The sequence below is a fragment of the Rhinoderma darwinii genome, chromosome 4, assembly GCF_050947455.1.
Source record: "Rhinoderma darwinii isolate aRhiDar2 chromosome 4, aRhiDar2.hap1, whole genome shotgun sequence".
In the NCBI taxonomy this organism is placed as follows: Eukaryota; Metazoa; Chordata; class Amphibia; order Anura; family Rhinodermatidae; genus Rhinoderma; species Rhinoderma darwinii.
Window position 1 is genome coordinate 41102767 of NC_134690.1, and position 27785 is coordinate 41130551.

The window sequence follows — 27785 nt, forward strand, 5'->3', positions numbered from 1 at the left end:
GGCAGTCCATTGCCTCCTGGTAAAACACAATTGCTCTCCTCACGATAGACATCCTGGTGTTCAGACCTCTGTCCATCTCTCCTGCACTCTGTTGATCCCACTTCTGACACCAGTTGTCATGGGGTTCGTTACGTTAATACACGATCAACAGAGCCAGAGACGACAGGGCAACTCCAACAGGGTTTATTGCATCCAATGCTGACAGAACAAGTCACGTTCAATGCAGGAACAACACACAGTCCACAAAATAAGGTAGTCACAGGAACATCTTCAGAGTGCTGGCCTCAGCTTCAGCTCTCCTTCAGGTCTAAATCCAGAAGATCTCCATCCTCCCCAGGACAAGCCCTTATATCTCCCCAGGGGGAGGAACATCTTGGCAGTTTCTAGTCACCATCATTATAATGGCTTTAGTTTCTATATCTACTGTCTGTAAGTGAGTTATGGTCCTTTGTTCTATTATGTGTATTGCCACAGCCGGGATGAGGACACAATGGGGAAGATAATTAGATCACCTTTGTTTGCTGGTCTGCACCTGAGCTGAATATAACTTTGGTGCCTCCTGATGACCCCCTGTGGAGCCCAGACAATGAGAACACTTTATGTCTTGTGGACTTCACCTCTGACTCGTCTGATTGTCCATAGGCTGGAGACACGACCTATAGTACCTCAATACAGAGTCATCCCTCTCTGCTGAGGACTCACAATAAACCACACATAATGCACCATCACACTAATTTTTTCTAAATGCCCAACTGGGCGTTTTATTCCATTTAACCAAGAGGGTGTTGTAACAAAAAGTGTATGACGCCGACCAATCAGCGTCATACACTTCTCTCTCTTCATTCATGCCCAGCTTTATTCACAGACGTGACTCTCTTCCCCCCCCCCCCCGCAGTTCCTTCACCGGAGCGACAGGGGAATGACCAGATATCGCCTCCAGCGGTGCCAGGACGATTATCCTCCTCAGCAGCACTCCTGGCACGGCTGGAGGCATTGTCTGGTCATTCTCCCTTCGCTCCGGTGAAGGACATGCGGGAGGAAGTCACGTCACAGGTGAGTATGGTATTTTTTTTTTAATCCGCTCTTCTCCCCTCTTTTTTTGCTATTGTCTGTAAAATGCAACTGGCGCCCACCATTTTGACGATTTGCGTGCCATGAAGCCTAAAAGTTTTGGATTTGAGCCGAATCAGTTTGCTCATCTCTATTAATGACGTCCGTTAAACAAAGACCCTTAAAGTCTATATGTGATGGACGCCACTATTAGGCATCTGTTTAACATATCCATTGTCCATAGACAATAACGGTACCCATTTAACATATATGTCATGAAAAGCTATTGAAATGACGTCTACGTTAAACATATGCCTGTGACGATGCCATGCAGTGGCATACAGTCACCAATACGTTCCAATGATAAAAGTAGACCGTGAGGTATACGTTTTTTTATGTCGGGTTCCAGGGTTGAATGTTATTTTTCTCATTGTAAAGAGAAATAATTACAAGAATACAAAAATAATCAAATTATGAAAATGTAATGTACTTCATTTCAACTGTGTAGGTTACTGGTACAACATTTTGTTCACAACTAAATAAAAAGGTACAAAATACATAAATATTCTCTGTAAAATGTGTCGCTCGTAGAAGAGTGATGCCAAAGGCCATGTCCCCATGAGGTCCACCAGTCCACACCACCTGTATACAGTCAATGGGTGCACTTAAAGGGGTCTTCCACTTTGGTCAACTAGAGGTTAATAATCTGAGAAGTTGTAGGGCTTAAACTTTGTAATATGAATGCAGTAAAATTTTGGTTCTTGGGAGTGCTTACAGCCATCCACACAAACGGGGCAATGAAAACTAATAAACTAATGATCCATCTCAGCTTTAGTTCTCAAGACCCAAATTTTGACAGCATCCATAGTGCAATGTTTGAGAACCACGCAGGGGCAGACTGACTGTTTAGGGCAATCAGGCACCACCCAATGGTCCAGAGAATAAGGGAGGTCCACAGCCCTCCACCCAGAAACTGTGCCAAATATATTTATATGGTTTGAAGCTCCATTGCCCTTATGCGAAGCCCTCCTGCTTTCCGTATAAAAGATAAATCTCAGTTGTTTTTATCAGTTGGTGCAACTTGAAGAAGGAGCTGAAGATGGAGAGTGACAGATTGGAACCACCCTGGAGACCATTTATAGCGGACGACAGGAAAATAAAGGATAATTCCACTGAGGATAAAGAGGACAACATAGAGATATTCCAGCTGGGGGCTGCCGATAACTGGGGACAACACCAGGTATACGGAGGCAATGAGCACTATCACTGGAATGATGATTGGAACCTAGAAGATAAGAAGAGAATAATGGTTAGGAAAATGACTAAAATCTGGGACAAGACAATGGAGCCAAAATCCAATATTATAGCAGAGTACTTATTGTTTATGAATACATTGAAAGTGTAAGTAAGTCTAACCAACTCAGCCACTCAGAGGGCACAGTGCTGCAGAGTGAGAATGACCTGGGTCATTCTCACATTGAGAAAAAGAAACCATTGTATAGAGCAGGACAGCCACGGGGAACTCCAATTCCTTCAGTTTCCATGATGACCAGCGGCCTATATAGCAGTCTGTTGTGTGTTTACTGACAGGATCTAAGGGCGACCATAGACTCCTGCTTTCATTCATCTTTGGTGGTCTTGGAGTGTCCTCTATAATGCTTGTAATAGTTACGTTTATCACTAATGGCATAGCTTTAGAGGAGTGCAGTCTGTGGTCTGATGGAGTCCAATGATCCTTCTGCCATATAACAAAACAGTAATATAACTGAATGTGACAGTTAGGCTCTGTTCACATAGTGTTACTGCCTGTCATCAGCGGTATACATCGGAAGGATTTCCTGCTGTATACCTCTGATGCAAGGCTGATACATATGCCACTGTATAGGCAAACGTTGCTCAAAGGCTCCAATAGTAAAAAACAAAACTGATACCATGCGGCATACGCTTTTTTTTTTTACTGTATCCTTTTGTATAGAATAGTGTCTACTATGCTATACTGTATAGCAAAAAAAAAATAAAAGGCTAAAGACCTATACCAGCTTTGGGATGAATGAGTGAATGAGGGCCTATGGATACACCACCTGTAGGCTCTAACGCAATGTGTACAAAGCCTCATTGGCCTAATTACATATTTTTGCATTGGGCTGCAACAGTTTAACCCCTACTGACCACTTCATGACAATTTATGCTGCATCGAGTGTTCAGGTCTGGCTACAACTTAATGCCTCATGCACACGACCGTGTGTGCCGCCCGAGTCCTGTCCGTCATCCATGGAAAGATAGGACAAGTTCTATCTTTCCATGGATCGTGAAAACTGACCCGATTCACCCACTAAAGTGAATGGGTCTGTCAAAACTATCAGGTGCCACTCGGATGCCGTGAAAAACGGCCCGAGTGGCACTCGATCGTGTGCAAATGGGCATCTCTAGTCCGGGTGCCGTTATCAAGACCTTCTTGGTTCATGTCCTGATAGCGGCACCCAGACCAGAGGCTGTAAAGTTCTGTCAGACCTGTACACCCTTATGCTGCTTGAACGACATGATCGCCGGGTTCCAGCAGCGCAACAATGTCAAGGTCTGACACTGATCTGCGGTCTGTGTGCCGTCATCGGACCTGAACCTATTAGGTCCCGATGATGGCACCAGAACTAGAGACTTAGTTGCTGTCAGACCTGAATACCTCCATGCTGCAGGCACACAGCGATTGCCAGGTTCCATCTGCATAAGGGTGTATATGTCTGGCAGTAACTAACAGCCTTTGGTCTGTCAATAAAGACAACTGTTAATAAATACAGTAAAAATTCAAATATACTAAAAACAATGAAAAACTAAAAAAAAAAAAAAGCACCCCTGCAGAAAAAGCGCATACAACATGCTGTTACGTAGGATGTATGTTACCCCAAATATATAATTATTACCCCAGCCACCAATTCTTGCCAGTTCTACCTATCTGCTTTTGCGCCTTTATTAAGAAAAATTGTACGTGGATGAGACACATATGACGGTAAAGCAGTGTCTTTGTTCTCGGCACTACAGCAACATCATACACAACGCACACATATATGGCCTCACTATGCACGGGAGAACTAGAGTATTAATTTTTGGGGTAAATATTATTGGTTGAACATACTATCTTAAAACAGAACATGAATATATTAGGAAACAATTAATTTTTTTTCCCTTTTCTGACAATTTTTTTCCTAAATAAGACCTACAAAATTAAATGATAATATCACCAATTTCAAATAATAAGAAAACCTTATGTGTCCTAAAAAGTCAATAATCTAAAAAAAGAAAAAAAATCACCTTTAGAATCCAGCGTTCTAAATGGCGAAATTCTGGTATGGGCATCAGGGCCCAAAACACCCCCCGGTTCTGAATGGGTTTAGGCTAGGCTTCTGGGTACATCAGAGACCAATGTTGAGGCACCCCAGAGGAATAGTACTATTTTTCTATACCCTATTAGGGACTTCTCAGTTAATACAGAGTGGTCCCCCATTCAAGACCCTCATCTATTAGCCAGAATAATACTAATATGCCAATGTAATACTGTATATGATAACGTATGCCATGATTTTTTTTCTTACAAATTCTCATAGAATCAGTGAGAAAAACCACCATGTGCTGAGGTGTAAAATCAGAGGAACTATTAAGTACAGTGTGGGCACCTAGCAGGCTATCGGCGCTGTGTTATGGACCCGCATAACACAGATCTGTAAGACGGCCAAGTGCACGAGGTCTTGAGCTTTTTCAGACCAATTCTACAAGTAAGTGGCATCTATTATTTGAATAAAGATCCACTATAGTGCTATATTCTCAGATGCTGCTACTTTCTTTATGGCTGGTTGCAAATCGGGATAGCTCGGGATGCTGGGAAGTGTACTGGACTACTGGCATTAAGTTTACCCGGCCCCTAGAAATGTATAAAATAAGTGGAAATATTGTTTTACTTGCCTTATACGGTCTGTGGATATCCGGCTTTTTAATCTTCAAATATATAAGGCCAGAAATTGTAATGCCGTAAAACATCCAGGCCGTGAAACTAAAAGCAAACAAGACATCATAAGAGTTATAAATAATGTGAATGTGTCACTAGAGAAGCAAAGAATGTATCTGTGCTGAGGTATCAATATGCTATCTGTGTCTTACATGGGACTGCAGGTGAACTTCATTTACGTTTAGTCAAACAGTCACATGAGAAACATTTAATAGCCAATGTGCATTCTCATCATTAAAGAGGCTCTGTCACCAGATTTTCAAACTCCTATCTCCTATTGCAGCAGATCGGCGCTGCAATGTAGATTACAGTAACGTTTTTGTTTTTTTCAAAAACGAGCATTTTTGGCCAAGTTATAAGCATTTTTATATTTATGCAAATGAGCCTTTCTTAAGTACAAATGGGCGTGTTTAAAGTTAAGTCCAACTGGGCGTGTATTGTGTGTGTACATCTGGGCGTTTTTACTTGTTTTACTAGCTGGGCGTTGTGAATGGAAGTGTATGATGCTGACGAATCAGCATCATCCACTTCTCTTCGTTAACACCCAGCTTCTGGCAGTGCACAGACACACAGCGTGTTCTCGAGAGATCACGCTGTGACGTCACTTCCTGCCCCAGGTCCTGCATCGTGTCGGACGAGCGAGGACACATCGGCACCAGTCGACAGAGGCTACAGTTGATTCTGCAGCAGCATCGGCGTTTGTAGGTGAGTCGATGTAGCCTCTGTCGCCTGGTGCTGGAAGCTGGGTGTTAACGAAGAGAAGTGGATGATGCTGATTCGTCAGCATCATACACTCCCATTCACAACGCCCAGCTAGTAAAAGAAGTAAAAACGCCCAGATGTACACACACAATACACGCCCACTTGGACTTAACTTTAAACACGCCCAGTTGTACTTAAGAAAGGCTCATTTGCATAAATATAAAAATGGTCATAACTTGGCCAAAAATGCTCGTTTTTGAAAAAAACAAACGTTACTGTAATCTACATTGCAGCGCCGATCTGCTGCAATACGAGATAGGGGTTTGAAAATCTGGTGACAGAGCCTCTTTAAGCAGGAGGTCTGATGTCACTGCGGTCTCTTGTAGGTTTCTACGTAATAAAATATCAGGCAGATTGTACCTGAGCCGTTGAATAGCAACTATGCAGGAATGCACGGGGTGACGAGCAAATTATCTGTGTATTCTGTTGCTGTCATGGAATATCCTCCAGGTTGCTTTCTATTTCTAGTAGATGATGTACGGCTATGGAGAACCAATCTCTCTGTCCCTCCCTGCAGTAGGCTGGAATCTACACACTGCCTGTGACATGCATGCTACTGCACAGGCACAGTCTGCAGCCTCTCCTGTGCCTTAGGCCCCTTTCACAATGCGCTTACCTTGTACATTTGACGTATGCGTTGAGAAATCTCTCAGCGCATAAGTCAAACATACCTATAGGTTCCCACTATATCAACGAAGGCCAAAAGAGTGTCATTTGTGCCTGTTGAGTGGTCTCCGTCGGGTGTGTCTTTTTTTTTTTTGCTTAATAGAATAGCCTAGTAGACTAGGCTGTTCTATTTAGAGACATCCAGTAAAAAAAAAGTTAGATGTTAAACGTATACTTTTTTTTACATGGTAGTTTCTGGGTGACAGATACCACTGTATGGCAGCCGTCACAGGTATCTGTTTAACGTATACGTGTCCATTAAATGGATGCCATCAGTCACCCATAGGTTGTAATGGTATCCCTTATACGGATACCTCATCAAAAGGGAGTAATGACAAATCTGTTAAATGAATAACATGGCAACCGTCACAGCCGACGTTTAAACAATACATCAGGAACTTTTTCCAGCGTATACATCAAACGACGACCAACGCGGTGTGAAAAAACCCTTAGTCCTGCATCTGGGACTCAACAGCATCCTGTTCACAACTTGTAAGGATCTCTATAACTATAGATTCTGCTGGATGTGATCGGAACCCCCTATATGAGGGTTGGGCAAGGCATCATGGGACATGTAGTTACCACAGTTACTTCCTGCAAACAGTGATCTATTAAGATGGTGGACAGCATTATTTTCTTCTAAGAAGCAAGTTAGAGGTGGAATGGGAAAAATAGAGGAACCCTATTATAATAAGAGCTTTTTTTTAGAGAGTGGGGGGAATGATTGTGTGCGTCTGCTGGAGTTTCTGTCAAAATTCCGCTCTGCTACATCTGTATATATAATAAAAACATAAACTTACCTGAAGAAGTTTACAATACTACTGAAATCTCCAGGAATGATCATTATTAATGATATGGCCGATGTGAAGATGAGGGCAGGAGATGGGGTTAAGCGTTTCACGTGGGCCATTGAGAGAGCATCTGGCTGTAAAGAAAAACAATATATATTTTTTTATATAAAATATAAAAAAAATTCAACTACATTTCTTTAATGAGAATAGAGATTAGGGTTTCTGTGTTCTTAAACGGAATTTTAGCCTGATATACAGTTGGGTCCAGAGTTATTTGGACAGTGACACAATCTTCATGATTTGGGCTCTGTATGCCACTACATTGGATTTGAAATGAAACAACTGAGATGCAATTGAAGTGTAGACTTTCAGGTTTAATTCAAGGGGTTGAACAAAAATATCTTGTGAAAAGTTTAGGAATTGCAACCATTTTTCTATGCAATGTTAAATACTTCTTGTAACGTCCGTGGTCGCTGACCACGAACTCCTTCCATCCAGTCGACGCCCTTCTCTCAAGAGATGTCTACACATACGGCCGTCCTGCTCCACAGTGACCACCAGGGGGGGCTCACGAGCTCAGTCCAGACTTAAGAAGCCAGAGCGCACGCATGTTGGTGATTGAGCTAACTGCTTCAGAGCACCCTGGGCTATAAGAAGGTCTCAGCCCCTTCCTCCCATGCCTGAGCTTTGTTGTTGTATTCCAAGTGTGTCTTGCAAATGGTCCCCTAGTGTTTCCTGTTCCCAGTGTTCCCTGTTCCTGTATCCTGATCTAGTGCTGTGCTTACCTGTAGCCGTGCTGTGCTGTATACCACGCCTGTCCTGCTTCTCCACGCCTGACGTCTACCTGCTGCCTCGTTCCTGCCAAGCCTGCCTTGCTACTGTCTGAGCTGCCACAGGTACCCTATATAAACTATAGACTCTGAACTGCGCCCTGTTGGCCAGCTGCCATACCGCCAAGGCGGTACGGCCCAGTGGGTCCACAAACCCTACGTGACACTTCTGTGTCAAAAAAGACATAAGTATAGTTTACTGGCTAACTATAAAAGTTCTATATGCGGCTTTCAGAGCACAGAGGCCCCTTCGTCAGGCAAGTTTACAAATGAATGACTTAGAAAAATGAACAACATTTAAGATGTTACACAAAGACAATTAGTACATGAGATGAAAAATCATTAAGATAATCCAGGGCAATAAAACTGAGGTTATAGGGGTGATGACTTAGGAGATTAGGGATCTGGAGTCAGACTGATGGGGGATGTGACGTGTGTGTCACGACGAGGGGTGTGGACCCACTGGGCTGTACCGCGTAGCGGGATAGCAGCTGGCCAACAAGGTACAAAGCAACGTCTATAGTCCAGAAAGGGTTCCTGAGGCAATGTAGACAGTAGCGGTGACACAACTTGACTTTCACTGTAGACGACACAGTAGATGCAGCGGAAGACACAACTTGACTTTCACTGTAGATGGCACAGTAGAAGCAGCAGAAGACACGACTTGACTTTCACTGTAGATGGCACAGTAGATACAATAGCACGGGATACAGGGTACAGGCAGCAGGAACGGGTAACACTGGGAAATGGAAAACACTCGGAGACCATTTGCAAGACAAACTTTAGGTATGCAACAACACTCAGGCAAGGATCAAGTGGGCAGAGCCCCTTTTATAGTCCAGCAGCATTCTGGGCTAATTACTGATTAAATGACAGCTGGACGCGTACTGGCCCTTTAAGGCCGTGCACACGCAGGCGCGCGCCCTGCGGGAAAAAGTCCCAGAACCCGGAAGTGAGTGCCGGCATCTCCCTGGAGGGAGATGCCACCGAGAACACAGATGTCCATGCCCAGGGCCGTCAGAGGGTAAGTCTGAACGACGGCCCTCGGCCATAGACGTTACAGTGTGTCCATGTAGTGGCTCATAAATCCAGGTGTTCGATTGAGGCCTTGTGTCAATGACTGGAATTTTATCATCATCTTGAATTCCCAAATTTTTCTCTCTCTGTTGTTGTTAAATTGCCAAATCTGTGATCTGGTCCAGAGAAGTGTTTTTCCACGGGTGTATCCACCTCCTGTTTTATTGTATGTCTGTGAAGATTCATTCTGGATTGTAATTTTTGCATTGTTTCTCCTATGTAGATTCCTTTATCTATGCACCTATGCCATTTTTCTACACAGCCGCCTCATTTCAGGGGCTCAAAAGTAATTGGACAAATTAACATTACCATAAATAAAATATATATTTTTTTTAATACTTTGTAGAGAAACCTTTGCAGGCAATGACTGCCTGAAGTCTGGAACTCATGGACATCACCAAACGCCGGGTTTCCACTTTTGTGATGCTTTGCCGGCCTTTATTGCAGCTGTTTTCAGTTGTTGCTTGTTTGTCGGTCTTTCTGCCTTAGGGCACGGCCAGACGTGGCGGAATTGCTGAGGAATTCCGCAGTGGACAGTCCGCAGTGGAATTCTCCAGCGGCTGTTTTTTACATTTGTTTCAATACATTTTGAGGCAAGTTAGTTCAGACATTGCGTAAAACTCCGCTGCGGACCATAGGCTGCGGTGCAGAATTTTCTCTCCGCAGCATGCACTGTCTGTTGCGGAGAAGAAGCGGAATTTCACTGCGGATTTCAGCCTTTGCAATGCAAAAACTGAAATATGTGGCAAGTCCGCTGTCTTTTCTGCAACGTCTGAATTACCTGTCAAATATGCAAATGTTGGTGCAGATTCATTGCGCAATTGCCCCAAATCTGCACCAATATTTGCAGCGGAAAAACTCTGCCACGTGTGGACGTGCCCTTAACCCGTTAGTGACCGGCCCATAGTCTCTTTACGTCGGTCACTAACGGGCCTTATTCCGATGCCATAGAGTTTTTACGTTGCGGCATCGGAATAAGTAAACAGAGCAGGGAGCTGTCAAATCTCCCTGCTCTCAGCTGCCAGAGGCAGCTGAGGGCTGGGGGCGTCCCTGCTCTGCCGGGTGAGATCGATATTAGTATCGATCTCACCCGTTTAACCCCTCAGATGCGGTGCTCAATAGCGAGCACCGCATCTGAGTGGTTTTGGAGAGTGGGAGGGAGCTCCCTCACATCCCACTGACACCCGGCGATAAGATCGCCGAGTGTCAGTGTCTCCGATGGCAGCCAGGGGCCTAATAAAGGACCCCAGGTCTGCCTGTAATGAATGCCTGCTAGATCATGCCGCAGGCATGGCCTAGCAGATGCCTGTCCGTTTTAAATGGACAGGCAGTAATACACTGCAATACAAAAGTATTGCAGTGTATTATAATAGCGATCGGAGGATTGCATAGTGATGTCCCCTAGTGGGACTAGTAAAAAAGTTTAATAAAGTTAATGAAAAAAAAATGTGAAAAGAAAATGAAAAACCCACTTTTTCCCCTTACAAATTACTTTACTATTAAAAAACCAAAATAAAGTTAAAAAGTTACACATATTTGGTATTGCCGCGTCCGTAATGATCCCGACTATAAATCTATTACATTACTTAACCTGCATGGTGAAAGCCGTAAAAAAATAAATAAAAAACGACTGAAAAATTGCTGTTTTCTGTGAATCCTGACTTTAAAAAAATGTGATTAAAAAGTGATCGAAAAGTCGCATCTACTCCAAAATGGTACCAATAAAAACTACAAGTTTTCCCGCAAAAAAAAAGCCCTCATACACCCGCATTGGCGAAAAAATAAAAACGCTACGGCTCTTCAAATATGGAGACACAAAAACAAATAATTTTGAAAAAAAATGCGTTTTTACTGTGCAAGGGTATGTTCACACGATGAGAGGCATTTACGTGGGAAAAGACAGACTGTTAACAGCTGCCTCGTTTCACACGTAAATGCTTCTCCTCGCATTTTGCGAGCCGTCTGAGACGCTCGTAAATCTTGAGCTGTGCTTCATTGAGTTCAATGAAGAACAGCTCAAATTACGTGGCAAAGAAGTGCCCTGCACTTCTTTGCCGAGGCAGTCCATTTACGCGTCGTCGTTTGACAGCTGTCAAACGACGACGCGTAAATTACAGGTCGTCTGCACAATACGTCGGCAAACCCATTCAAATGAATGGGCAGATGTTTGCCGACGTATTGTAGCCCTATTTTCAGGCGTAAAACGAGGCATAATACGCCTCGTTTACGCCTGAAAATAGGTTGTGTGAACCCAGCCTAAAAGTAGTAAAACATACAAAATCTATACACATTTGGTATCGTTGCAATCGTAACAACCCGCTGAATAAAGTTATTGTGTTATTTATATCCCATGGTAAACGGCGTAGATTTAGGACGCAAAAAAGTGTGGCGAAATTTCAGATTTTTTTCTATCCCCCCCCCCCAAAAAAGTTAATAAAAGTTCATCAATAAATAATATGTACCTCAAAATGGTGCTATTAAAAAAATACAACTTGTCCCGCAAAAAACAAGACCTTATACAGCTATGTCGACGCAAAAATAAAAAAGTTATAGCTCTTGGAATGCAACGATGGAAAAACGTAAAAAAATAGCCTGGTCATTATGGTCTAAAATAGGCTGGTCATTAAGGGGTTAAAGAGAACCTTTCACCTCCCCAAACATGTGAAGCTGAGTGCAGCATGATATAGGAAAGGCTTCACAAACCCTGTCTCATGTAAAAAAAAAATTCTAACTCCCTCCGTTATTTACATATCGGTGCCGTTATATTTGGCGCCCGATATGTAAATAAGCCCCTGAACAGTCAGTGGGGCGTTTCTAACTAACTACATATCAGCACCGATATGTGAATAACGGAGGGAGTTAGGAAAATAATTTTACGTGACATAGGGTTTGTGAAGCCTTTCCTATAACATGCTGCACTCAGCTGCACATGTTTGGGGAGGGGAAAGGTTCTCTTTAAGTTTTGTCTTAAACAAGTGAAATGTTCGATCGGGTTGAGATCTGGTGATTGACTTGGCCATTGCAGAATATTCAGCTTCTTTGCCTTATAAACTCCTGGGTTGCTTTCTCAGTTTGTTTTTGGTCATTGTCCATCTGTCCTGTGAAGCGACGTCCAATCAACCTTGCTGCATTTGGTTGAATCTGAGCAGAAAGTACACTACCGTTCAAAAGTTTGGGGTCACCCAGACAATTTTGTGTTTTCCATGAAAACTCACACTTATATTTATCAAATGAGTTGCAAAATGACTAGAAAATATAGTCAAGACATTGACAAGGTTAGAAATAATGATTTTTATTTCAAATAATAATTTTCTCCTTCACACTTTGCTTTCGTCAAAGAATGCTCCATTTGCAGCAATTACAGCATTGCAGACCTTTGGCATTCTAGCTGTTAATTTGCTGAGGTAATCGGGAGAAATTTCACCCCATGCTTCCAGAAGCCCCTCCCACAAGTTGGATTGGCTTGATGGGCACTTCTTGCGTACCATACGGTAAAGCTGCTCCCACAACAGCTCTATGGGGTTGAGATCTGGTGACTACGCTGGCCACTCCACTACAGATAGAATACCAGCTGCCTGCTTCTTCCCTAAATAGTTCTTGCATAATTTGGAGGTGTGCTTTGGGTTATTGTCCTGTTGTAGGATGAAATTGGCTCCAATCAAGTGCTGTCCACAGGGTATGGCATGGCGTTGCAAAATGGAGTGATAGCCTTCCTTATTCAAAATCCCTTTTACCTTGTACAAATCTCCCATTTTACCAGCACCAAAGCAACCCCAGACCATCACATTACCTCCACCATGCTTGACAGATGGCGTCAGGCACTCTTCCAGCATCTTTTCAGTTGTTCTGCGTCTCACAAATGTTCTTCTGTGTGATCCAAACACCTCAAACTTCGATTCGTCTGTCCATAACACTTTTTTCCAATCTTCCTCTGTCCAATGTCTGTGTGCTTTTGCCCATATTAATCTTTTCCTTTTATTAGCCAGTCTCAGATATGGCTTTTTCTTTGCCACTCTGCCCTGAAGGCCAGCATCCCGGAGTCGCCTCTTCACTGTAGACGTTGACGCTGGTGTTTTGCGGGTACTATTTAATGAAGCTGCCATTTGAGGACTTGTGAGGCGTCTATTTCTCAAACTAGAGACTCTAATGTACTTGTCTTGTTGCTCAGTTGTGCAGCGGGGCCTCCCACTTCTCTTTCTACTCTGGTTAGAGCCTGTGTGTGCTGTCCTCTGAAGGGAGTAGTACACACCGTTGTAGGAAATCTTCAGTTTCTTGCCAATTTCTCGCATGGAATAGCCTTCATTTCTAAGAACAAGAATAGACTGTCGAGTTTCACATGAAAGCTCTCTTTTTCTAGCCATTTTGAAAGTTTAATCGAACCCACAAATGTAATGCTCCAGATTCTCAACTAGCTCAAAGGAAGGTCAGTTTTACAGCTCCTCTAAACAGCAAAACTGTTTACAGCGGTGCTAACATAATTGCACAAGGGTTTTCAAGTGTTTTCTAATCATCCATTAGCCTTCTAACACAGTTAGCAAACACAATGTACCATTAGAACACTGGAGTGATGGTTGCTGGAAATGGGCCTCTATACACCTATGTAGATATTGCATTAAAAACCAGACGTTTGCAGCTAGAATAGTCATTTAGCACATTAACAATGTATAGAGTGTATTTCTGATTAATTTAATGTTATCTCCATTGAAAGAAACTGTGCTTTTCTTGCAAAAATAAGGAAATTTCTAAGTGACCCTAAACTTTTGAACGGTAGTGTAAATCCCTGAACACTTCAGAATTCATCCGGCTGCTTCTGTCTTCAGTCACATCATCAATAATCACTAGTGACCCAGTGCCTTTGGCAGCCAGGCATGCCCATGCCATCACACTGCCCCCACCATGTTTTACAGAGGATGTGGTGTGTTTTGGATCATGAGCTGTTCCAAGCCTAGTCCATACTTTCTTCCTCTCATCATTCTGGTACAGGTTGATCTTAGTTTCATGCTGTTCCAGAACTGGGCGGCTTCTTTAGATCTTGTTTGGCAAAGTCTAATCTGGCTTTTCTATTTTTGAGGCTGATTAATGGTTTTCACCTTGTGGTGAACCCTCTGTATTGGCTCTCATGAAGTCTTCTCTTTATGGTAGACTTAGATACTGATACACCTACTTCCAGGAGAGTGTTCTTCACTTGGGTAAATGTTGTGAAGGGGTTTTTCTTCACCATGGAAAGGATTCTGCGATCGTCCACCCCTGTTGTCTTCCGTGGACGTCCAGGCCTTTTGGAGTTCACGAGATCACCAGTGCGCTCTTTTATTTCAAGAATGTAACTAACTGTTGATTTGGCCACTCCTAACATTTGTGCTCTCTGTCTCTGATGGATTTCTTCAGCCTAACGATGTTCTGTTTCTCTTGCATTGAGAGCTCCTTTCACCTCATGTTGTGGGTTCACAGCAACAGCTTCCAAATGCAAATGCCGCACCTGGAATCAACTCCAGACCCTTTACCTGCTTAATTGATGATGGATTAATGAGGGAATAGCCCATGCAGCCCATTAAATAGCTTTTGAGATAATTGTCCAATTACCTTTGGTGCCTTGAAAAAAAGTCAGCTACATATTAAAGAGCTGTAATTCCTAAACCCTTCCTCAAATTAGGATGTGAATACTCTCAAATTAAGGCCGGATTTACACGAGCGTGTGCGTTTTGCGCGCACAAAATGTACTTAACAGCTCCGTGTGTCACCCTCGTATGATGCGTGGCTGCGTGATTTTCGCGCAGCCGCCATCATTATGACACTCTGTTTGTATGTTTGTAAACAGAAAAGCATGTTCATACTTTTGACTGCTGTTGCTCGAATCATGTGCGTCACACAGAAGTGCTTCCGTGTGATGCGCGTGATTTTCACGCACCCATTGACTTCAAAGGGTGCGTGATGCGCGAACAACGCACAAATATCGGACATGTCGTGAGTTTTACGCAGCGGACAAACGCTGCGTGAAACTTACGGATAGTCTGCACAGCCCCATAGACTAACATAGGTCTGTGCGAGGCGCGTGAAAATCACGCGCTTTGCACGGACGTCGATCACGGACGTCTAAATAAGCCCTAAAGCTGAGAGTCTGCACTTTAAGCCCATATTGATTATATAACTGTATATTCAATATGTTTTAGTAAACAGCTAAAATGCCAAAACTTGTATCACTGTCCAAATAATTCTGTACCTAACTGTAAGCTTAATGTGGATCTGTCATTTATTTATGCTGCCCTGTCTGAGTGCAGCAGAAAGAAGTGACAGACACGTTGATTTCAGTGGTCTATCACTTAGGTAGTAATACTCTGTCGTTTCGGAGTATTCAGTAGTTATACCTGCGATGCAGCCGATGTTATTCATATATTTATGCTCCCCCCGCCTCCGCCTCTCCCTGCCATGCAGCCTGACGCATTTCTCTCTACGCTCAGTAATAGGGAGAAATGTGTCGGAGGAAAGGGGAAGGCGGGGGGAGCATAAATATTTGAATATCATTGGACTCATCAGCTGCATCGCGCCCGGCACATTGCAAGTATAATATCAAAATTCTTGGAAACTGTGGCGTATCAGTATATAAGTGACGGACCGCTGAAATCGGCGCATCTGTCTCTTCTTTCTTTTGCTCTCAGACAGGGCAGCATAAATATATGTCAGAAGCGCTTTAGCAAAGTTACATGCTACATACTTATACAGTCAATTTTTATTTTAGTATTTGTATTATAGACGCAACACCCGGACCCCCTGCGGTTTTACTGAGACGAACTTAAGAGTTCCATGGTGATCTGGAGGTTTGGTTTAGAAGAGGGATTGAGTTCCAGGTGCTGAAGCCGTAATACAGACTTGAAGATGTGGCCATATTACACGCGTGTGAAACCAGCCTAAGAGGAGATGGAGGTGAACCCCACAAAACATATGTAGTACTTTTTTGTACTGTGGGTCAGCCAAACCAAAGTACAAAGTGGGAGGAAGATTAATGCAGGTAAATGTCACATTAGTATGCACAGTACATCGGTCCTAGGCATAGGTGGGCTATATCAGTGAATTAAAATACTGTATTGAGGGAGATTTACTAAACAAAACAAGGGTGGGCATATCACCATGTGCAGCTGCGAAGAACCCAGAGGAAAGGGGAGCTTTCTTATTGTGGGAAGTAATGTATTGCAGCAGTGGCCATACACATTAGACAATTGTGTCACACACAGTGCTCTATATAAATAGTACCTGTAATGTCCGTGGCTGCGGGCTGTCAGCTCCAACCTCCCCCTGACAGCTGCAGCCACGAGTCGGCAAGCGCTGGCCCCAGCCTCCTCCTCAGGAGACGCCAGCGCTCGCGTCCACTCACCACAGCCGGATCCCGTAGGTCCTGTGCGCTCGCTGCCCCTTTAAGAGCGGGCACGAGCGCGCGCGCACCGGACCCCGTGAATGAACTTTGACCCGTGAGTACCCTGGACTATTAGAGGGGTCTAGCCCCCTAGTTCTATGCTTGAGCGTTGTTGTGTTCCCTATAGTTTGTCTATGCGATCGCATCCTAGTGTTTCCTGTTCCAGTCCCTGTCCCTATACCTGTTTACAGTTCCTGTTCATTGCTATCCATACATTCCTGTCTAGCACTGAGCTGTGCCAAAGTCGTGCTGCGCTACATCCACGTCTGACCTGCTTCACCTCGCCTGGCGTCCGCCTGCTACCTAGTCCCAGCCGAGCCTACACCGCTGCTGTGTGAGCTGCCACAGGTACCTATAGAACTATAGACATTCACCTGCTCCCTGTTGGCCAGCTGCCTTACCGCCAAGGCGGTACGGCCCAGTGGGTCCACAGACCCTTCGTGACAGTACCACACGCTGTGACCCCTAAGTATAGTGCCATGGGCTGTGCCTTATACAAATAGTAGCGCCAAACACAGTATCCCCTATCAGGGGCGTAACTAGGAAAGACTGGGCCCCATAGAAAACTTCCCTGGGTGTCACACAACCCTCCCCCTTGTAGATAGTGCCTTTTTTTACAGCCCCCCCTGTAGATAACGCCATACAACCCCCCCTGTAGATAACGCCATACATCCCCCTGTAGATAGCGCCATACATCCCCTGTAGATAGCGCCATACATCCCCCTGTAGATAGCGCCATACATCCCCTGTAGATAGCGCCATACATCCCCCTGTAGATAGCGCCATACATCCCCCTGTAGATAACGCCATACAGCCCCCCTGTAGATAACGCCATACAGCCCCCCCTGTAGATAACGCCATACAGCCCCCTCTGTAGATAGCGCCATACAGCCCCCTCTGTAGATAGCGCCATACAGCCCCCTTTGTAAATAGCGCCATACATCCCCCTGTAGATAACGCCATACAGCCCCCTTTGTAGATACCTACAGAGGGGGCTGTATGGCGTTATCTACAGGGGGTTCTGTATGGCGCTATCTACAAAGGGGGCTGTATGGCGTTATCAGCAAAGGAGGCTGTATGGCGTTCTCAACAAAGGGGGCTGTATGGCGCTATCTACGGGGGCTGTATGGCGTTATCTACAAAGGGGGCTGTATGGCGTTATCTACAGGGGGGGTCTGTATGGCGTTCTCTACAGTGGGGGGTCTGTATGGCGTTCTCTACAGGGGGGGCTGTATGGCGTTCCCTACAGGGGGGGCTGTATGGTGCTCCCTACAGGGGCGGCTGTATGGTGTTCCCTACAGGGGCGGCTGTATGGTGTTCCCTACAGGGGCGGCTGTATGGCGTTCCCTACTGGGGGGGCTGTATGGCGTTCCCTACAGGGGGGGGCTGTATGGCGTTCCCTACAGGGGGGGGGCTGTATGGCGTTCCCTACAGGGGGGGCTGTATGGCGTTCTCTACAGGGGGGCTGTATGGCATTATCTACAGAGGGGGCTGTATGGCGTTATCTACAGAGGGGGCTGTATGGCGTTCCCTACAGAGGGGGCTGTATGGCGTTCTCTACAGGGGGGGGGCTGTATGGCATTGCCTACAGGAGGGGGCTGTATGGCGTTATCTACAGATGGGGCTGTATGGCGCTAACGCCATACAGCCCCCCCCTTTAGAGAACGCCATACAGCCCCCCCCTGTAGGCAACGCCATACAGCCCCCCCTGTAGGTAATGCCATACAGCCCCCCCCTGTAGGTAATGCCATACAGCCCCCCCCTGTAGGTAATGCCATACAGCCCCCCCTGTAGGGAACGCCATACAGCGCCCCCCCTGTAGGGAACGCCATACAGCGCCCCCCCCCCTGTAGGGAACGCCATACAGCGCCCCCCCTGTAGGGAACGCCATACAGCCCCCCTGTAGGCAATGCCATACACCCCCCCCTGTAGGGAACGCCATACAGCCCCCCCCTGTAGAGAACGCCATACAGCGCCCTCCCCTCCCATAAAAATGCGACCTACAGCGTGTCCTACAAAAGACATGTATCCCCTCTCCACAGGATAGGGGATACATGTGTGATCACTGGCACTGATAAGGAGAACGGGGGACCGAAAGTCCCCCGAAGTTCTCCAAGACTAACCTCTGACTTCCGGCGTCTGGGCAGCTCACTAAAAATGAAAGGAGCGCTGGTCACGCATGCGCACAAGCGCGACCGGCGCTCCATTCATTTCTACGAAGCTGCCGACACAGATCCCGGAAGTCCGAGGTTTGTGATGGAGAACTTCAGGGGACTTTCAGTCCCCCGTTCTCCCTATCAATGCCAGCGATCACACATGTATCCTCTGTCCTGTGGAGAGGGGATACATGTCTTTTGTTTAATGGCAGAGCGGGGAGATACCTCCCTGCTCTGCCGTAGTGTTCAATGGCGTCGCGCTGTAGCAGCCATAGCGGCTGCTAGCGGAGCCTCCGGCCATGGTGGGGGCCCCTGCCGGCGGGCGACACGGGCCACCTCATGCCGCGGGCCCCGTAGCAGCCACTACGGCTGCTATAGCGGTAGTTACGCCACTGTCTCCTATAGAAAGTGACACACAGTGCTCTATTAAAATAGTACCACACGCTGTGCCCTCTAAGTATTGAGCCATGGGCTGTGCCTTATACAAATATTAGTGCCACACATTGTGCCCTGTAGAAAGTGACACACAGTGCCCCCTGTAGATAATGCCCCACACTGTGCCCCCTGTGACTCCAGGCCACTGATCGGACCTCAGACCAGACTAGAAAAAAAATGCTATCGACCCAAAAAAAAAAAAAAAAAAGATTACTCACCTTTTCAATTACACTGCCGCTCTAGCGTCGACGTTCCAGTGCGGCAGGGGCATTCAAAAGGTGAGTAATCTCTTTCTTATTTCATAACATTTACTGCAGTTGCTTAAAGTTTTTCATCAGCAATTATAATTATTGTTAAACTTTTATCAGCACCAGCTTTTTGGTGTCGATAGCGGCCTGAGACGGAGGTTTACTAGCCGTGTGGTAGCCCTATGTGCATGCGGTGTGTGTCTTTTGTGTGTGCAGCGTGTTTTCCATGTATGTGCGGTGCTTGCCTGATTTGTGTCCTGTGCTTGTCGGACATGTGTCTTGCGCTTGACGGACGTTTGTGAAGTTTACGTCCAATGTATGGCCAGCGTCTCTTTTGTGTACAACGTGTGTCACTTAAAGTGTAACAGGATGTTTGTAAAACTTTGGATTTGTCATAGTGTTTAACATGTTTGTAGGTTGTGCCAAATATATGATGCCACGTGCAACATTTTGATAAATGTGGCATATTTTCCAACTAGTAAATTCAGCCAGCCTACAACACTATTGATAAATCTCAATTGTGTGACTGGACCATTGAGGTTTGGTATGATGAATCTTGGTCCTTCTGCATTATTTTTAGTAGAGTGAGAATTCGGAGAAAGCAGCATGATGTCATGGAACCATGCGATGTTGTGTGAACTTTCCAAGCTGCTTGTGGTTCTGTAATGAGGTGTAGAATGTTTTCCTGGAACTTATGAGGAACCCATGCGATCTGACATGTTTGACCAGGTCAGGATACCTAAAAATTGATGTCGACTGGGTAGTAACCATCTATCCAGGGTCTGATGGATACTTTTATTATGTGCACAAAGGTTATGTTGTCATGGAATGACACAACAGATCTCAACCCCAGGATCTGGAACAGACTCCAGTACGACTGTACCATTATCTAACGTCTTCTAAGTCCCTACATATTATGGATCCGTGTTGTATGCAGGGCCGGATTATCATTGGTTCTGTTTTGCGCTGCTGCTTCGGGCCCCTGGTGTACCCTGACCCTTTTAACTGTTTACCAAAAAACTATTTATTCATTCCACTGCTGAGTTTCAATAGAATAAACACACAATACAGGAAAGGATTGTCCTGTATTGTGCTCGGCATTCTGTGGCTGGCACGCAGTGTACCAGAATGAACAGGGGTGGGACAAGCGCCCCCTATTCCGAAATTCAAAATGATAGATGTCCCATTGGACAATTGTATAGCTGACGTCTATGAGCCCTGATTCACTCAGTAACATTCACATAAAAAAACCTTCAATGTTTCTAGTGGAGAAAAATCTGTCTTATGTGATGACTACGCAGGTGCACAGCTCATTATAGATGTCAGTGCTCTGTAGCTACAGACAATAACCGCAAAGCATTGACTAAGGGGGTGTGGTTTTGACAACTACTGCGGCCACCTACAGAAATAGCAGCAGTTGTTTTGTACCTTAATAACATAAAAACCCTACAAAACAAGTATTTGGGGGACATATACCTTGAAAAGAACCAGGTTATATTAATTGACCCAAGTGGATCCATTATATGAGTTATTAATTTTAGCTAGGACTTTCACTTTGATACCAGTGACCGATACAGCCTTCGATGAAGAACGGGCAGGAACACAAGCAAAGAAAGGAGAAAACATATGATTTGGGTGATTACCAGGTGTCCTTCTCTGGCAGCCACATAGCACACTCGTCCTCCACTGAAGAAGGTTCCATTTGCAGATCCGAAAGTAGAAAGTGCAACACCCAAAGTGATGATCCACGTCCACGTCCCCAGCACCTTCAATCTGCAGTAAGTAGATCATTAGATGGTAAGAAATAAGTCGAGCCCTGACTACTGTCTGATAAATAATGCAAAATAGGTGAAATCAGATGTAAGGTCAGACAGTGTCTACTTTTATATTGCAGTGATGTCCAGATTTAAAGCAGAATAAAAGAATGTCTAGGAATTACTAGATATAAATATATCCCAAAAATAAATTATACAAAACCCCAAACACTAAGAATTCTGATCCAAAGTTTCACATCTCCAGATAACAACTTGTTATTCTGGGTTGGGTTGTACCAGAAGTGATAATTATCACCTACCCACAGGATAGGTGGTAATTGCCTGATCGATTGGAGCCCCACTGCTGGAATGCCCAACAATTGCAAGAATGGGAGTCTTGAACCCCCGGTTCCTCCTGACTGCTTGACCTCCGAGAGGAAGACTTTGATGGAAGCGGTGGTCGAGCATGCACCCTCCTCTCCGTTCAAAGTCTATGGGACTGAGGGAAACAGCCCAGTATGGCGCTCAGCTGTTTCCATCCGTCCAATAGACATTGGATGGATTTGTCCAATGAATGCTCCCCCGCCACTTCATTCAAGCTCCTCTTCACTGCAGTAAGCAGGGGTGCAGTAAGGAGGAACGAAGGGCTCGAGACTCCTGTTCTCGAAATTGGTGGGGGGTCCCAGCGGTGGGGCCCCAAGTGATCAGACAATTATCACCTATCCTCTGGATAGGTGATAATTGTCAATTCTGGGCCAACCCCTTTAAATAAACGTACTAATACATGTACCCATAGTTGGGGGGGTCAAAAGCTTCTTATCGCTAATTGGCAAATACTTTTCCTACAAGGTAACAAAGGTTATTTCTAGGGCCCCCTATAGGAATACAGATTTTGGTAAAAGAGGTATAGGGCAATAATAGCAAATATTAACTTGGGGCTCCCGTCTTATCACCACCACACCCCTAGCTACCTGGGACAACAAAACACCTTTCCAGGATCATGGGTTAATTTCTCACACTTGCGTTCTAACATTCTTGGACATATGGAGTCTCATCACCCATTAAAATTAGGGATGAAGCCAACCAAAGCTGGGCCCATCTCTCGGTGCCACATAACAGCCTCTATGGTATCTTTGCCCTTGCTGTAATAATTATATGGAATACTATGCTGGAAACAAACTGGGTACCTTTGATATATACAGCAGTATGTATATCTGTACAGATGGCACAAGCTCTATAGAGGTTCTTAGGAAATTTGATTACTAACACCAGCTGAGATGAGAATGATGATGGTTAGACTATTGATGAGCTGCTATTCCTTTTCTCTGCTGGCGCTTCCTGGGCACACTGATCACTCCATAATAATGGGTAAGGCACTTGGCTCTTGTTACCTTATGGGAATTGGCAAATTTTGACATTTTGAGAGACAGCAGGTTTTTGTTTTTTTTTGCAGTTTCCGTTATTTTTTGCAATGTTTAATACAAATCCTGGGCTATATTGACCTCTTATGTGTTTGCTGGACACTCATGCTTGGCAAATACCACTCCTTACCTGCCTTCTACTGTGTATATACATAGACACTACTGTCCTGCCCATTTATACTATCCACGTTTGTATATTTATGTGTTTGTACTATCATTCATATATTGACCTGCCATCTGTGTCCCGTATATAGTATTTTATATCCATTGTATTAGACTATCTACATCACACTCTCTTTTTTTACCTGCTATGTATTTTTATATATGGCTAATAATTACGTAATAATGATGTCTTCTCGTTTTGTATGGCCCTTATACAGTTAATTGTTTTTGGTTCTCTTGTATATTTTATATCATTCTGTTTCTGTGTATTTAATAAAAAAAAATTATTTTTCCATTTTTCATACCACATCTAGTGCATAACTCCCTTCTTTCTATTTTGTATGCAAATCATAATTGGAGTTTCTATTAAAGTTACTACGGAGGTGTTATACCTTACTCAGGGATCGCCTAGCCATTAATTTATTTGTCCTGAGGGACATATGTTTATCAGTTTTGAGATTAACTATTTGAGACAGACTAATTGCTAGGGGAGCTCTATTCATATTTGTGTCCTGGTTTCTCCTTTAGAATGGAAACCAGGATGCAGTACCGGATTCGTCATGCAACGGATACCACTGGCACCTGACGGACCCATTGACTTATGATGTGTTCTGCCCTGGTGGTGGCTGCATAGACATTGCACTGATGGCAGAGAAAAGACAAAGAGACTTGACTTTTCTCTTCCATATTCATCTGGTTATTGGAAAACTACATTTAGATGGAGAACTTTATTAAGACCCACAACATATATATTGATATGGGCACGGTGTAATCTGATAAGACTGTATACATGTGTATATATACTGTATATGTTAAACACATCGAGGGAAATTTTTCATTGACATGTCTGTAAATAATACTTGTATGAACATCACGTGCTGACATCACAACCTGATGATTATACAGAGGAGTCGCTTATCTTCCTGCAGAAGTAGTCTATCACAGATCGCTTGTGTAGGAAGTTCATTCTCTTGTGTCAGCCACTGATTGACAGACGTGTAGTGTAGCTGCAGTATTTATAATACAGTTCTTTGTCTCGGCTGCTGCAGAACATCATTATACACCCACTACTAATGCACCCTGCAGTCTTGGGCTTTGGGGAGTTCTACTATTCTTATAATTTACAGTAGTGGGTACATTATGCCATATACTGTATGTGTTATATACATTTTTATGTAGATGAGATTCATTTGACAGGAAGAGAGGCAAGAAGTGCCAGTATTGTATTCTGTTAAATGAGTCACTGAAAGGAAATATAATTTTTTTTTTCATTAGGCAAATAATAACCAACCTGAAAACAGTAAGTAAAAGTTTATAGACTGACCCCCAACTAATGGCGACAGCATCTGATGTAAGTAGTTCCTGTGGAGTCATTGCTGCAAAATAGCTGACATTAACCAGAAGGTAAATAGTTGTGACAAGTGGGATTGCAATCATCACAGCTCGAGGCAGGTTCACCTGAAACATATACAAAACCAGTTTAAAAAGTGGAAACCACTTATACTAAATGAGTGTAACGCCAACTTTGTTTTTAGGTCAAACCTTCTGTGCTGATTCTTATGATAACACATTTATAGGGATCTGATCTCAGGTTTTTTTTATACAATTTTCTCAAATCTTTTGCTTCCTTTCACATAGAATAAAATGATAAAATTCTGGCTGCCTGCAGCCACCACTAGGGGGAGCTCACTGAAGATGGATTTATACAGCTTGTCATGGGGTTCGTACAGAATCATTCCTCTCTGCAGAGGGCTCACAATAAATCACACATAATACACCATCACACAGCTCCAATTGAATAATAAAACCATATACAAGTTCTTAAAGTGGTTTTCTCATAATTATCATTTGTCAGCTATCCAAATTGCAACTTTCAGGGCCTTTTACAACTTTTTTACGTCAGAAAACTGGCATAAAAAGTTTAAAAGTTCTCCCTATAGACCATAAACGGAGTTAAATAATTGATGTCTATGCCTAGAGCTCTATCCCCGGCAATGGCAGCTGATTGTTGGGGGTTTTGACTGCTGGACCCATGGCAATGGGCTGAGCATCAGTGGGTCCTCATTTAAAAAAAAGATATGTCACCTCTCCTGATATGTCTGTTTTAGCAAATAATTATAATTATATAATTATATTCCTCATGAAATAGCAATTTTTGAGAATTTTTTCTTAGAACTCTACATTGTGCAATTCCTCTGTTATTCTTCCTAGAAACTTATGAATAAATTGACAGCTGGGTGTTACCAGTTTCCAAATACTGACACTGTCCAATCATTGTTGACAGAGTGAGACTGTGACACACACCCTTGACAAAGGGAATGGTAACACCCAGTTGTCCGTTTATTCATAAATTTCTAGAAGGAATAAAAGAGGAACGCCACAACACAAAGTATCAGAAAAGGTACTACAGAATTGTTATTTCATGGGGAATACAAACAAGTCAGGAGAGGTGACAGGTCCTCGGGTTGTTTAGATGGACAAACCCTTTTAGGATCACTTACTAACCTCAGGGTTCTTCAGTTCTTCTGTAATGTAATTCAGATTATTCCATCCATCATACGACCAGAGTCCTTGATAAAAGGCCACACCAACAGGACCAAAACCAGTGGCTGTATTTTCAAAGGCGTTCTGTAAAACATGTGTGTTCCCCTTGACCAAAAGAACTGCGCCCCCCACAATTATTATCAATAGGACCACCAGCTTAGCTGCTGTGAAGAAGTTCATGATGGACATGGAAAGTCTGACATTTAGGCAATTGATAATTCCCAGGACTAGGATGCAGGCAGCTGCTGTGCACTTTATGACCACTTGTGGAGAAGGACAGTCTGGAAAGAAAGCAGCCACAACATATTCTGCAAAACTTAGAGAGACCCCAGCTATGCCGGCCGGCCTCACCACAATGACCGAGGTGTACGCCAGGAGGAAGGCAGGTAAGGAGCCAACATTCCTTAAAATATATATGTAGTCTCCTCCAGATTCCTTTATGACAGTTCCAAGTTCAGCATAGGATAGAGCCCCTAGCATAGCCAGGAGGCCACAAGCAGCCCATATTAAGAGACTAGCCCCAGGGCTCCCCATGTGGTACAGGACCCATTGTGGAGACATGAAGATCCCAGAGCCGATCATGGTGCCAGCTATCATTGACACCGCACTTATCAGGCCAAGCTCCCGTTTCAGATGGATCTTCCCAGTGTCCATTTTTCCATCCCCGGACAGTGAGGAAGTCTCACTTATCTTCATTTTGTAAGTTGTCCTCTGATCAGATTCTCCCGAAAGAGAGGAGATTACGGCTGCATTTATTGACAGCAGACCATTGGCAATTAACACCAAAGTTAATTATTAAAGTGACACGTACAAAGAAAATAGCAAGTTTATATCATTGTAGTTAATGATCTATTAACAAACAACCGACAAATCATATACTATGGTTAAGGATGGGGATAGGGGACATATGGATGTTACCATGATCTATAGCATTCAGCTCAATTGATGTTCTTATCACAGGTAGCAGGTACTTCAGGTTTTGCAGCTGATGCCAGTACAGATGGGCATGCTATGCTGAGACCTGCAGCTACCCGTCAGCTGAACAGCATCAGATTTTATGTGGCACTTATAACCCACCTGTAAGGATTGCCACCGTTATGTTTTCTTATGGTTCCATGAGCGGGCAGCCTCGCCACTTCCTGTATGGGTCAGAGGCAGGTACTTTGGACCTTAGTCATGATGCCAAGTTCTCAGCTGGCTGTCTAAAACCGCGGGTTGTAGTATGTGTAAACATTTGTCTTATGAGTAACAGATACGGCTTTGTTTTAGGCTCAGGATTACGTGTGCCATGCGATGCCCAGTACAAGAATACATTGAATTTGCATGGGTGATCTGGGTTTTACAATTGGAGTCATAAATTTCTTTCCCCACATTTACATCTGTGAAGTTTTAACTTTCTTCACTGGAGTTACCCTCACATTGCAGACCCATTATGTCAGGGCCAGATTATAGGGAGAGCAAAAGCAGCTGTTTTTGCATCAAAATGTAAAAAACGCACCTAAAAATGCATAAAAAAACGCACCAAGTACAGTACCATTAAAGGAAATGTGTCGGGAATTTAAAAAAAAATGTTGTAGTAAGTTACTTATTTTTATTTTTTTTTATTATTTTTTTTTAGGTAGTTGGCAGCAGCTCTAGGACACACCAAAAGGTTAAGAATGAAGAAAGTCAAGAGGGAAGACCCTGTGAATGACTTTTCAGATGACAGGTTCACACGGCATGTAATTGACGTGGTTTTTGGCGCATTTTACGCGCCGAAAAACATGTCAAAAACGCTTGATTAAGCTTCCCATTTACATCAATAGGAAAGCGTCAGTACATACAACGCGCTTTATTATAAAGCGTCAAATCAATTCTTTAGCACGTAAGATGCGCCAAATGTTCCCATAGTCAATGCGAGTCCTAACTCTGCGGCAAAAAAAGTGCAAAAAGCACACACAAGAATCACTGGTGTACTTGACACGTTTACACATCGTTTTTTTTGAGCGTCTAGTGAACATGCCCTAAGGGAATTATTTTCTATTGCCGTCTAGTTTCTATTGCCTCACAGGGGAGAAGACAGATGTCGCTGTAGGTGAGTATAAGTATTTTTATTTTTCATATTACTAACTTAATTTTTTTGTTTTGCAGTATCTGCTGGACTGTTTGGACTACGTCGTAGATTCGTTGGACTACTTCGATGATCTACAATTCGTTTTTTTTTTGTTTTTTAACCCCTTAAAGGAACAGTGTCATCACAAATTATTTTTTTATATGTTAAAGATGTTAGTGCTTTATTAAAAACGTTTATATTCATTTGTGTGTTTGTGTTTTACTTTTTCTTATTTTTACACTTTTTCTTCCCTATGGGGGCTGCCATTTTTTGTTCCATTTCTGTCTGTGTCGATTAACGACACATACAGACATGGAATACGGCAGCCACAGTCCCATAGGGACTGCGAACGGCTCCCGTCCCATTGACTTCAGTGTACGGCGTCTGTGTGGGAA

At 43.9% G+C, this 27785-nt stretch overlaps 1 protein-coding gene across 1 annotated transcript; it reads right to left on the bottom strand.

The window, feature by feature from the left end:
* Window positions 1-1516: 1516 nt before the first annotated feature.
* On the bottom strand, window positions 1517-26449 carry LOC142759155 (b(0,+)-type amino acid transporter 1-like). The gene is made up of 7 exons (XM_075861056.1): window positions 26376-26449; window positions 25260-26044; window positions 24079-24212; window positions 21061-21190; window positions 7276-7400; window positions 5005-5092; window positions 1517-2335 (listed from the first exon to the last, which is right to left on the bottom strand). The coding sequence occupies exons 2-7, from the start codon at window positions 25992-25994 to the stop codon at window positions 2105-2107; spliced, it is 1443 nt and encodes a 480-aa protein (XP_075717171.1). The 5' UTR covers window positions 25995-26044; window positions 26376-26449; the 3' UTR covers window positions 1517-2104.
* Between the last annotated feature and the right edge of the window lie 1336 nt (window positions 26450-27785).

What these genes read in the sequence shown, in the direction of transcription:
- LOC142759155 (XM_075861056.1), bottom strand. Translation starts at nt 25,994, where the DNA reads ATGAAGATAAGTGAGACTTCCTCACTGTCCGGGGATGGAAAAATGGAC. An exon ending in AAGAACTGAAGAACCCTGAG is followed by an intron (nt 24,213 to 25,259) that starts GTTAGTAAGTGA and finishes TATATGTTTCAG; the next exon opens with GTGAACCTGCCTCGAGCTGT. An exon ending in ATATCCACAGACCGTATAAG is followed by an intron (nt 2,336 to 5,004) that starts GCAAGTAAAACA and finishes CTTATCTTCTAG; the next exon opens with GTTCCAATCATCATTCCAGT.